At 38.9% G+C, this 13,590-nt stretch overlaps 2 protein-coding genes across 12 annotated transcripts in view; one reads left to right on the forward strand and one right to left on the reverse strand.

Moving 5' to 3' along the window:
- The first annotated feature begins 1,236 nt into the window (after positions 1-1,236).
- On the forward strand, positions 1,237-4,064 carry LOC107224074 (uncharacterized WD repeat-containing protein alr2800-like). Its single transcript, XM_015663989.2, has 5 exons — positions 1,237-1,517; positions 1,639-1,828; positions 2,506-2,707; positions 3,191-3,385; positions 3,524-4,064. Exons 1-5 carry the CDS (start codon positions 1,343-1,345, stop codon positions 3,677-3,679), a joined length of 918 nt encoding a protein of 305 aa, XP_015519475.2. The 5' UTR covers positions 1,237-1,342; the 3' UTR covers positions 3,680-4,064.
- A 2,025-nt stretch (positions 4,065-6,089) lies between these two features.
- Positions 6,090-13,590, reverse strand: part of LOC107224086 (protein phosphatase Slingshot homolog 2) — a 169,395-nt gene continuing 161,894 nt past the window's right edge. For 10 of the 11 annotated variants that reach the window (XM_046740572.1, XM_046740571.1, XM_046740569.1 and 7 more), the window contains 4 exons: positions 11,452-11,646; positions 10,669-10,938; positions 9,945-10,504; positions 6,090-9,544 (listed from right to left, as the gene is read on the reverse strand). In XM_046740572.1, coding sequence (XP_046596528.1) covers positions 7,419-9,544; positions 9,945-10,504; positions 10,669-10,938; positions 11,452-11,646 — 3,151 coding nt within the window. In that variant the 3' untranslated portion in view covers positions 6,090-7,418. Of the gene's footprint in view, positions 9,545-9,944; positions 10,505-10,668; positions 10,939-11,451; positions 11,647-12,368; positions 12,440-13,590 lie in introns of those variants that run through there. The other variant, XM_046740577.1, reaches the window with a different exon arrangement.

Below are 13,590 nucleotides of genomic sequence, written 5' to 3' on the forward strand. Positions count from 1 at the left end.
CCGGTAAGATCCTTAACGTTTCCCAACGTATTACTTGGAAGTCCTCAAGTTTCTACCAGACATGTGTGCCACTAGGCTCTTTCGCCAGTAGTGAACCTGTGTGTGGCGGGTCACCTTCAGCTTCCGTGCCAGGCGTTTAGCAGTTCGCAGAGAGACTAGACATGTTTCCACGAGAAATTAAAAAGCCCAAAATTTGCCGATGATTAATTAACTGTAATTATTCTGTTGTAACCATGATCTGTTGGTGATTATTATTATGGCAAGGTTTTTTTGATGCCTTTGAATAATAAACATAGTGAGAATCGAGCTATTTCACGTTCCCTACATCCGTTCGATCTATTCTCAGAGCATACTGTTTTCAGGAATTTCAGAACTGACTCACAAGCAACATTAATGTACTTCAAGTAAAGGAAACATGTGCTGTTGACTTCAGGCATGTAAACATAAATTTTTAACGGATACTACTAAAATTCGAAACATAATACCATTAATGTCCAATCCGCTTTCGAGTTGCGTTCAAAAGGTTTTCAAGTGTCTATGAAATAAGAGATTTGCCAATCTGACAAATGCACCGCTTGCACATTTACTTCAGGGCCCAAAACTCGGTTTAACCTCAACCAATGTCACCGCGGTGTCATGTTGAACTTGATCATCCTCCTGATCTCTTTCCACATAATACTCATCGGTGAATGAATGACAAGATCTACGGTGTCCGTATCGTGTTCGTTTAAACTCGACCGTTGGCCAGTTCAAAATATGATTCAAAGGCTTCATAATGAAAGTCATCCACGGTTTTCAGTCGCCAACAGTACACAAACCTACCAGCAGTGTGCTAGATCCTTCAATAATAAGCAATCCATCACCGTCCCTCAGTGTACTTACTCAGCGATCTCGAAGTGTAAGCTATGCCATAAATAGTTCACTCGCTCGGTCGCAAGTAGCCAATAACGCGACAGAAATGGATGCAGAATCTGAGCAAGGAATACAAATAGATGGAGATGTCAACATCATTAGTCAAATGTACGTTTCAATATGCGATCTACAACAAGTTCCGAAATATGAACGATGACCTTCATTCATTGCAAGACTGCAATCTCTGAGATATCGTGTTTGCGTAGAAAAGAATCCTCAACCGGCACATGGAGTCTGTATTTTTGTAAATATTGAAATATGGTAGACTTAAAATTCTATGCAACTTTAATACGTAGAACTCTTCATTTGGAAGTTCGTCTAAATATCAGAATATCCTTTGAGAAAGTTGGTGAATTTGTTACGTTAAAATTAACACCGCAGGGAAGGGTCTCAAGACGTATTGTGCATCGCTTACACGGAACAGTGTGAGATGTTAGCGGCAGGGATTTCTGACGGAACAGTGAGAATGTTCAAAATCAATTCGGGCCAGTATGTAACGGCTCTTCGGGACGCCGAAATGCGCCAGCATCCTGGACCTACAACTGCTATAAGACACCGACCCGTTAATAGATCTTATCCGATAACCCAAACGCTGACCGCAACATGTTAGTGCCCGATTTTCGCACAGGAATCCTTGTGTTCAGTTTGCGGCATTGATGCGGCATTGATGCGTCTTTCGAATTTCTCGCTTCTCAACACCTCCCAATTTTTCTCCGCATTCAACAGATGCTACAGGCTGCGTAAAATGCTGGCATTATCCGACTGGGCAGTGCCTTTACACGATAAGAGAAAGAAGGCAGACACTAGGCCTGGGGTACCATCCGTTTCTTCCAAAGTTTGTGACCGTTGGTGACGATACAAATATTTATCTTTACGACGAAGAAACCAAAATACAGGAACGAGTATTTCATGCCAGGTAAATAGTCAAATCCATCTACCGTTGATCGAAACCGTTGGGGGTAATTTTGAGAGTTTATACCTCGACGGACAAACATTCAATTCGATTGCGGTTTGTTTGATTCGAAACTATGCCGTAGGTCGCGGTTCGTTTACGTATTTTCCTAAGTAGAAGTGGTGAAGAGAAGCATTGGCACTGACAATAACGTCAACCACTTCCCAAAGTGACGTGTTATGCGGTGACGACGATGTCTCAAAAAACGGTGAAACCGTTTTACTTTAAATTTCGAGATAGTATTCTTGGATAATTTATCCTCTAAAAGAGTTAGAAATATTGTTAGTAAAATCGAATTTCAACCTCGAACCGTCGTCATCGTGTTAACACAATTTCGGATGGCAAACTCAGCAAAGGATAAACTGTCTAAAAAGTAAAGTATATCGTCAAGCGAAATAGTTCAACGATACAGTTCCCATTAATTGATTCTGATAAGACAAAAATATGTAAATGAAACTCGATCTACAGAGGTATGTACTTTTGGATTAAACAGACCCCCAATCGAATTGAATAATTTCTAGTAGAGTTATAAGCTCCCAAAATTCATCCCCCCTTCTCAGCCGTCTACTATTAATCTCATCAAATTTTGGAATACTCGCAATTTACAATTGATTTATACATATTTGATACAAAATTTACAGCAACGCACCTGACATGATGAATGGGCATACTTCGCGCGTATTTTGTGCGTGCTTCAACCCGAAATCAGCGCATGAACTTATCAGTGGTGGATGGGACGATACCGTGCAATTCTGGGATACCAGGCAGCCTTATGCTACTCGACATATTTCCGGAGTTCATATGTGCGGCGATGGCATCGATATCAGCAAAACTGGGAAGGAGGTACAATCTGGTTCTTAGCCATAAGTTATAAACGCGACCTGACTGAAACTTCGCGAACGTTCAGTACTAATTTCAGGGTAAAATATACGCACTGAGAGAAATTTTTAGTTCCGGTTACCGCTCAGTCCTTAACTATTTTCATTTTTTACCACGATCGAGAAATATAGTTCTAGGTATAAAATGAAAATTAGTTCTCTAGCTGTTACCGGAAAGTCTAGCATCCGTTACTATTCTTTCTCATCACGATCACTGTTACTAGATTTTTTTGTGACTGTTGCGAAAATTTAACGCTCGTGCAACGATAAATTGACGTTAAAGCCTTGTTTAACTGAAAAATTAGAGTAAACCGAACAACCTGTTTTTTATTCTTCTAGTTACTGTAACAAATGAAATTTTTCTCAGTGCGGCGGAAAATTAGCGCAGAGGTAAATAAACTTTTGTTTCTCGTGTCATCATGGAAAGATCATAATTTTATGCGTGCAGATTCTAACTTGCGCATGGCAACGCAAAAACCCTCTCCAACTATGGGATTACGGTTCGGGAAAATTAATGGTCACCATCGAGCCGGATGTTTTTAATTCACAGCTGTACTGCGGAAAATACATAAATAATCTATTTATTATTTGCGGTGGTGGCGTGACCAATCTTTTGAGGGTAGTTGATTTGCGTTCGCATACGGTAAGGATTGAGTATGACTTTGTTGATATAAGAGATAAAAAAAACCATGCATACTGTACACAATGTTTATACATTATACTGTATCAATGTTTCCAATATTCTTTTCACAATATAATGAATTCCTTTTTATCTTTTCAGACTGTAGGATCCATAAGAAATTTTCCTGGTGCAGTGTTTGATTTGGCAATCGGACCTACAAAGCGCATTAAACGCTCGAAGATAAATGATATGCCCCTTTTACCAAGGATGGCCTTTTGCTCCGCAAAGAAAATATACGAAATTGATGTTGGGTAATGAATTATTACCCAGAATTAGTGTCAACTTATACGCCAATGAGGTGGCGGAAAAAAAGCGAAAAATAGAACTTGCAACAAAAATTTTTCGCCCGATAAGATTCTATTTTTAAATACGACGAGATAAATGTTCTGTTGTACAACTATAATGATGTGTTAAGCGAGCATCAGTTTAGTTCATCGAACATTCTCGTACTAGATAAGACTGAAAAAACAACAACCGTTTAAAACTGCGAAACAGCGAAACACTGAGTAGAACTATGTTACACGTAAATCTTGTAAAATCGTCATTATAACGAGTACAAACGCTTATTGAAATGTTAGTAATTATTTCTATATGTATAAAAAAAACTACTGTATCTCAAGCAATGAACAATGTATTTTATTTAATACAAACTATGGTACAAAATTTATACAGAACAACGCACGATTTTTTAAGACAGTAGATTTTTTTTACTCATTTTCTTTCATTTTTCTCTATCATTATCGTTATAATTATCGTTACTATTATCATTATCATTATTATTGTTTAAACACACACTTAAGCGATTGGGAACAAAGGTAGGAATCGAAGGCAATGACGGAGAGGAAACCGCGAGGTGGGGTGAGAGGGGGGAGAGGGGGGGGGGGGGGGGGGGGTACCTAAAATGAGCGCATCAATTCATCATTAAGTATAAAAAACTTACTATAGTCGAATACTACGCACTAAGAATTGTTGTCAGTTATCAACTGACTCTGGACGAGGAGGTAAAAGATTTATAAAAAAAAAAAACTTCTTTTAATTTGTAAAAATTCGATAGTATACATAGTCTTTTACAAATGGGAGTTATTTTCATTCTGCATCCGTGCAATAGATTGCAGATAAGAGCGAATCAGTCCGCCTTGAAATAGCATGAAATGTGTTAACGAGACGACACATATATAGGGTGATAAATGTAAATTTGGAAAGATGACATTGGTGCATACTTCATGTGAGCATGTCACTTTTTACATGCTGAACTATTGTCGGCATCGATAGTGACACGAATTGTTTAAACGCTTATCGATCAACACTGATTGACCGAAATTTGCTCCAATGGAGAAAAATGTCTCATTTCTGTAGTAAGCCATTATTCCCGGAAATTTCGTTTTGATTTCTTTCCCTTAAATTGAGACAATCTTGTTCAACTACGCGTTCGATCAGATATTCTAATTGTAAGTTCATTAAAATTTTGTTTCATTATTCTGTTGACACGTCACCGTGGTAATAAAATATATATATAAGATATATTAGTCAATATAGTTTTATGCGTCATAGTAGAGTTTAAAATTTGTCGAATTCAGGTTTTGTATAGTATAAAATTGGTCTTTGATAGTGAAGCGCGATTTGAAAACTCTTTAAACACAAAAAAAAAAGGAACAGAACTTTTATGCGTTAAAAGTAGAAACATGATGTATGTATGTATAGACATATAAAAATTTTCAACTTTATTCCAAAATTTCGTCTCTAAATTAAATCGCGATGATATGTTTCAAACATTAGATTTTCAATAAAAAGGGCTTTTGTGTTGTCAAATTTAAGTATCATTGCTCTATTTGCTTGTTTTTTAATTACTGTACATATTTCAAGATTTACATATGAAGTGTACTTTCCGTTGAGAAATTTTGGCATACAAAATGTAATTTGAATGATTGTAACAAATGTAGAGGACACTGGTTTCGAATGAATCAAATTTCTAAACTGAGTCGAATTATTCCGGGTATAGATTACAATGATGTAGAAGTAACAGGAGTGTCAAGTGTATAGGATCATAATAATATGAGATAATTAAGAAATACGCAAATAGTTGAAGCATTGGGATAGAAAAATCGTACAATTTATATTTACATTGACAAATACAAGCTGTTTATAAGCTTTCAAAGTTAACAAACGAAAGAGAAACAAAAAAATTATTGAAATTTTTCAAAAAACAAAAATCCGTATTGGAAGTAAATAATATTATATCTCTTATAGTATTAATAAGAAATAGTTATTATTAAATACAGCGTGAGTTATCTAAATTTAAATTCGTTATTTTCCATTTCTTTTTCTCGTTACGTTTTTCGCTCGCCTCTAAATTCAGCTAATATTTCTATCTTCTCTACACAGGTAATTACTTTATTATTTTATACACAGATTTAAAGTGAAAACCTAACTCCGTTGAATCTTTTATTCTCCTCGATTCGCCAGAAGAGAGCCACAAGGAACTTAGATATATTTAAAAATATTTACATGGATAAATAATCCTAGAATCGAAAAAAACCTCTTTTCTTTCAATCAAATGATTCTTAATCTCACTGCCTCGATTACTTTTGTTCAGTCACACAGTGCATACTCAACATACACAACGTCTACACAAACTTTGTTTAGCTAAATTACTTACTCTCATTCCCAAACGCTATGCACTTCACATCATGTGCTTCTAATCACATTAGTCATTATAAATTATTAAACAGTGTACGATGTTTTTTTTTTTCTCCCTTTCCCTCTCTTTTTCTTTACATTGTCTCATAGTCGTTTTTCATCACTGTGCAATCGTTCAGTTCCGAATACATGGCGGTTGAAAAAATTTTTTTATTATTTCATGTCGAACGATCAATGGTGAATTACTTTTCCACACGGAGAAATTAAGTAGAAACTAATTACAGTTGAAAAAAAATTGGAAACAAACCGATAAGAGAAAACAAGTGGGAACGAAAAGAGAACAAAGAAAAAAAAAAAAATTAAACTAATAGAAAATCATTACAGTATATACCAAAGCACACGAGGCTCAGACGTTACATTCACAGCCTGTCCGAGCGCTCGCCACTTGACCAACATCAAAGCCTCCTGATTCTGAAAACTCATTATATTTTCCTCTTTCCGAATTGGTAATTTAATTGTCCTTAACATATCGCACCATATTTTTTTTCTATGCTTATTTGATTCCAAGCCCACTAAGAGTTATGACGAGATGACATAGGAATACCAGTTTTCATACTTCCATGCTTAACACGACCTCTTTCCCTTCGCTCATAATCATACATATAACTGTATTGTTGCATTTCTAGCTTATTTTATTTTAAGTGAACGTATACGAGCCAAGATATCTGATCTGTTTCCCTTCAGGTTGCTCCAAATCTAACTTACACCTTAATTGGATCGACCTTGCAAATGATTTGGTGATTTGCAAATTTTCGCGGTTATTGTTCAGTGATTAATCACCAATATTCTGTAATATTATCGTGTCTCAGAGAAAAAAGGGTTACGATAATTCAATGCTTCGCTATTTGTTATAGCGATAGAAAGATAGTCAATTACTTACATTATTTTTTTACATAAATTCGAATCATAAGAGCAACAATGATGATTCAAATTTTGCAAAATATCTTTGACACGAAAAACATGTAATATCAATTTGAAACAGATATAGATACACCTTGGCTCTGTCAATTAATAATTGAGCCATTGTCATTAGCTCGCAGCCAAAGCGTATTGGCATACATACATAATAAAGAGATCACACGATAATTCTTTTTACAAGTAACATACTCCCGGGGTGTTTAGAGCATATAACTCCATAGCTACGACATTCCTCTACATCACTATGATAGAGAATAAGAGTAAAGTTTACAAAAAAAAATTGAAAAAAAAACAAATAAACCAGCATGTATAAATTTGAAAATTCGAAAATAAAAATAACGAAGTCAACGTTCCGTTTTTTTTTCCTTCAAGTATTTCTTTACATAGTGTTGTAAACTGGACTGCTGTGCCTGGGTCTAACTCGGAGCATAGCCAAAGGATGTGATCTGCCGTGTTGCTGCTGCTTTTTGCTTGCTGCCTTTGCAACGACGCTTGCGACAACGACGCTGGGTGACGGAACCGATGGCGGCCTTCCCGGCGCTTCTGGCGCCTCGGGAAATAGAGGCGAATGATTTATCATTATGGGCGCGGATCTCCTCGACAATTCCGGAGCTATTCTAGACTTGGCTGGTGGGTGAACTTCCATTGCATCTTTATCCTTATCCTTATCCTTATCTTTGTGAACTCTTAGTTGTATCTCCGAGGTTCTTCGTGGTTCTGGCTTTGCAAATTCGTATTTTCCGACCAGGACTTTCACGGATAAATCCTCGGCAGTTTCCGGCTGTGGTGATTCGACATCCTGCTTCTTCGCGTCCTTGTCCTTGTCCTTAGAACCGTTTACCGACGCGCATCGGATCTTCGAATCGTTATGAGCGATGACGGGAGACGACGGCAAGCTCCTTATCTTGTTATCCTTTTTTTGCCGAGTATTAGGCAATACTTCAACAGGCTCGTTATTCTCAGGGCTCTTTTCAGGCTTCGTTGACTTGGCCTCGAATTCTTTTTTAAGATTCTTCACTATGCCGGAACTACTCCTGGGGCATTCGAACTCGGGTGAGTCGTCGACGGAGAGACACCGCTTATTGAACATTGATTTGTTGCTCAAACTTTCCAAAACCATTTTGTGATGCATCACCGAGGGACATTGCGAAGTGTTCACAACGCACGGTGAGTTTGTTTCGCTCTCAGACCTGCACGATCTCAGCGGCGAGGGCAGGTCCGATTCCGAGGACAATGACGAGGGAGCTGGTGCGCTTGTCGACAATCTTCCCAGCGCTCTAACGCTCGTCACTCCAGGTTTAATGTCTATCCCTCCAGCAGAGCTTGCTGACTCCCTGACAGTTCCAATTTTCGGACTAGATTCATGCGTGGGAGGCGAGTCCCTCCGCCTGGGAGTTGGCGAGGCTGTATAATGAAGAAGAACGGGGTTGTAGGCCTCGACGGGAGCGTCCTCATCACCCGCCGTGAGCCGCTCCGACTTATCGTCAGGGTCCGAATCCTGTGTACAGACTCTTTTGTTCACGGTGCTCGTGCTTTCCTCAAGTTTTTGTTTCGTTCTCTTGACCGTACCAGGATGCCACGGTATTTCCTCCTTGTCGTAAGGAAACAAACCACTAGATCCGAGCGGGTCGGAAGGTCGCATGTCGTAAGACCCCCACGAACTGTTTCTCGATGGCAACGTGGCCCACGAACTGTGTACCGAATTGTTGTCCATTATGACCGCACTGTCGTAACTGCTCCAGGAGCTCTGACGACTCGGTGAATCCCTCGCCGGTTCGCCCCGCCTTTCTTCCCTGTCGAATACCCTGTCCAGTTGCGTGCTGAACGGGTCTCCGTCCTTCCTTGACCGTCGACTGATTAAATTTGGATAAACGGCCGTTGGTTGGCCGGCAATACACTCACTCTCACTAATAGTCACTACCCCGTTAGAACTAGTATCCCTGTTCGAATCGGTGTTAGTTTTATATTCTGCCGATGCAGTCCAGACTAGACATTCACTATTGTTAATTGCAGACGGTGTTGTTCCAGTTGGATGAGTCGTTTGTGTCGAGACTAGGCTCTCCTTATCACTCTGCTTATCACTTGGGTCCCACGCTTCTTCGGTATCCGGGTTTTCTTGCTTTTCATTCGCCTCGCCGACGCAAGAGGGTGGAGGCGGGCTTTGAGAAAGTGGTTTAACGTCGGAATCCGAACCAGGGGATGAAGGTTTGCTGGTTGCTGCCTCGAACTGGTTCGTCAGGTTCAAAACCAGTCCTTTTCTCCTCTGTCCTTGAGTTTCCAGCTCGTTTACTCTGTGCTTAACACTCGGTGTGTCTGGCCCAGGTAGGTGAACTATTTTATTTTGTGAAACACTGTACGATTGGCCGTTGTCGCACGGCATAAGGACGTTCCTCGCCTCCTGGTCTTCCGCGCTTTTACTCGTATTCGTACCGCGCAGCAAATCCTCTCGCGTTATTTCCGAACTACCGGTATTATCCAGCCTCTCAAGCGATTGCGATAAAGACACTGAAACAGAAATAAAAACAATTTGTTAGAAACCGTGTGAGATCGTAATGTACGGTGGTTGGCTTTGTGTTGTCACTCTGTTTCGACGATGAGAATGTCGCAATAAAAGGGGACATCTAGCGCTCGACAGTATAAACTATGAAAACAGTAGATAAAAAAAAATCTATTAAAACAGAGTAGAAACTATGTATTTACATGGTACACGTTAGGTTTTGTGTGGTAGAAAACTGCAACTTCGTCTGTAAAGATTTACTTAAATAACATTCCGTTTCGAAATTAATTGCAACTTGTTACATAACGAAATGAAAATTGTTACGATAAATACAAGCTGCGAACTGTTTTTAATTTTTTATATCCCTTGGCAGAGTTCATGAATGAATAAGGCAATAATTGTACGTACCGGCAGGGAGCATATTTTCCGAAACTTCTGCATCCGGTGACCAGCTTTTCGGCCTCTGACCGTTACGTTTTAATTCGGTACCAGGTGCTTGGAGTAGATTATCGGTATCAACACTGTCAACTTTTTCTTCCTTCTTAACTTGGTCTTTGACCATCGTCGGTGACTTTAAATTCGTGTCAGATTTGGACCTTTGTAATTTCTCCTTGTTCTTCATGGCATCTAAAATGCCCTGATACGTTTCGAGTTGCGATACGAAACTACTGTTTGGCTTTATGCAGCTTCGTTTATCTTTTACGTGTTTCAGTGCTTGCGAGTAGTCCCAGTTGTAGGCCTTCATAGCGTAGGCAATCACAACCGAAGCCGACCTGGAAACTCCCATTTTACAATGAACCAGCACTTTTGAACCCTCCTTCTTCGCCTTCGTTATATATTTAAACGTGTCATCCCAATGTTTGAGCAAATCCGTTTTTTCATCATCGTAAACGCGGACATTCAAGTAATTGAACATCCCTGGGAAAAAATTGTCGATTTCTCTTGTAACGTTCAAGATGTGCCTCACTCTGAAAAATTATAATCGGTTATTAACCAAAATGACACTCCCAATTTCAGGTAAATATTTATTCCAAACTTTGGAGTTTTTTCATCATACGTGAGACTGGAAAGTGAATCTAAGCTAGTAAAACACGGATGCATATTAAATCGTTGAAAATACGTATTTTCTTACCCATTTTTTTGCAGCTCTTCTAAATTGCTAGCATTCCATTCGCTGCCGAGGTAAACGTGCTCGAATATCTCGGTTGGCGCATCCATCTGCCCCAATATAGTTAGCATTTCTTGATCAATGAATGGTTTGAATTCTCCGAGATCCATGTCGAGGTCTTCCTCGAGACGACCTCTGATGTACTTTGAGGTTACCTCGTCGAGATCAACGGACATCATGATCTCTTTCAAAGTTGATCTGATAACACGCTCAGTTTCCTCTCTCTCCCTGGGTCTGGTTAAAAAAAAGAATAAATATTATAAGAAATCTGCCGTGCATCTGCAGATGTGATTTCAGCATCATCTAGTCACTACAACCTGTATTCTGGCTATGTTTGTTGAGAATTATCTTTTATTTTAACTCATCGAATAAAATAAACGCGCATATTATTATACTTGTAGCTATGTAAAAAAAAATAATTGTGAGTGCAATAGACGCAGAAACTGGAAATAATTGAAGGACACCTATGAAGTTATGTTCTATTTATACACACAAGTAAATTCTGGTGCCAGAAGCGTCAACAAACGCAACTATAATATTGGCAGAGTACCAATCGGCATTTTGCACTAGGTTACTATTCCTGTAGAAAAAAGAATATCATCTTCAAGCGTATAATGACGATCTAAGTATCAATTTTGAGCCTAAGTGATGTTATTTAAATTTCTCATCGCCTATTTTGACCAAGGAAATAATCCGGACTTTTTGATAAGGTATATAATTTGTGAAAAACAGCCGATCGCTACTCACTTGCTGCGCTCACTGTCCGGAGACGGTGGCCTGCGGGATTCAAGATTATCCATTGTGTGCCACTCGTTGAGGCACGAGCGGTCACTCTCGATCCGTTGCTCATAGTAATTGACCCAGTCATGGGACAAACCCCCGAGAAAATAGTTCTGCTCTCGAGCTTTGCTGGACACCTTGTGAAGCGTTTGCAAAGCTGACCTGCAACAAATCACGATAAACTTAGACGAGAAATTCACCAAAATGCACGAAAGTCGCGAGATAATCTGATCATCGTTAATGAAATCAGCGAAATTTAATTAACTTGGCCTGTTTCGATCTCAGGCAGTTTTCATAGTTTTCTTCAATTCGGAAACAAATCGTTTGGTCTGTAGTACTTTCATGATAAAAATAACGCTTGAACATAAGGGGGGGGGATATGATCCTGTTGAGGCGAACTTTTTTTCCAACCAATTCCGCTTTTTCCTCAGCAGGAATCGTTACAATAACGTTACTAACTTCGACAGAATAGAATTCGACAAGTGATTTTCACAAAACTCGTTGAACCTTTAGATTACATGCACAAATAATGGTTTGGTAAAAATCATGACGTTTTTTTTCCACGCTGTATGTTTCTCTGATAATTGCGAAATGCAGTTTGTGAACTGTGACACGTTAAACTCCGCTCCACTTAATAAACATGCACATGTGTGTACGTGGAAAGCTTTCCAGTTCCTTTGTCAATTGTAATTCGTTATTTGTCTTTTTTATTTTTGGTCTTCGACTGACTCTGTATATCTTCCAACAACCGCATGAATAATTAACGCAAATCATATGGAGAATCCGTCTTAATTACGATCGCTATAGTTAATTTACTCGCTATATAGCGATATTTTGAGCGATAAATAATACCGTATGTAAGCAAATCGGCGAATATTCATCACCTTATTATTTTCAACAATACGCAGGGAAATTTAATCATCTTCTTAGACGCTTCCATCGCGAATGTCCGACGCAAACTGCGTGCTCCTCTGACACTGGTGGTCGATCAGGTTCGCGACATTGTCATTTTGCCAGTCGTTATCTAAGGAAAAACCACTTCCCGTCGGACTGAGATACCCAAGAAGCACCGAGACGTGTTAATTTCCGCTTTGCCGCTGAAAGGTTAGGCAGGGATATCGCGTGAAGATTTGAGATACGCGAGTACTCGTTAATACGTAAGTCGAATCGCATTAAGCTCGTTACATGCAGGTTGTCTTTGAAGAGCAAAACGCTTCCGAGAATCGTTACAAGATATCGGCTACAAGTGTATTTACCAATACTACACAACGATACCTAGTTGCAATACTCAAGCGAATAGAGCGTAAATAATATCTCCAATGTGCCGTCAGCGACGAGAGCTCCGGACTCCAGGAAAACCTTGATGATCTTTTTTCCGCAGTCCGCTGGCATAGGCAGACGCTTTGTTCACGCCTCTAAACGCCACGTTTTATTATAAATCGCGTATCGCGAAGAAACAACGTCAAAGAACTGAATCTATTTTTGAGTCAACACCTACCGTAAAGGAAATTCGTGGTTTAACGTTTATCACGTGCTACTGATCTCTCAGTAGTGAAATCTAATTGTTCCACGCAATGCCCGATAGAAGGAATTAAGAACCTATTAATTAAAGGAGTGTAATATATGAGGATGAGGCGGTAAAAAGTACGTGAATTTTGCAAATTTATACCTACGTATGTAACGAGTTGTTCGATTCGATTGGAGTTTTATTTTATTCAAAAGTATGTAGATCAAGCTTTATCCTCATTTTTTCTTTTACTAGAATCTACCAACAGAAAGTACTGTTATAGCGTATAAACTGTTTAGGAATACTGTATCCGGATTAGCAATAAATCGATAGAGCCGTTTTCGAAATATCGTGAACAAGGTAAATTAAATCAACGAGCAAAATTGTTAATTTTAATACTTCTCATTGACCGATTTTAATAAATATTTAAATTACGCTCAATATATATACTTTTCAATAAAACTAACTTTAATCGAATTGAAAATTCTCTTACTTTTTCAGCAATCTCCTCATATATGCCCCCTTGACAAGGGAAATATCTTGTCTATTATTTCGTTTTCCATATACATTTCGCAACGTTTGAGCAGAAACGATTCTCA

The sequence above is a fragment of the Neodiprion lecontei genome, chromosome 5 (assembly GCF_021901455.1).
Source record: "Neodiprion lecontei isolate iyNeoLeco1 chromosome 5, iyNeoLeco1.1, whole genome shotgun sequence".
NCBI lineage: Eukaryota > Metazoa > Arthropoda > Insecta > Hymenoptera > Diprionidae > Neodiprion > Neodiprion lecontei.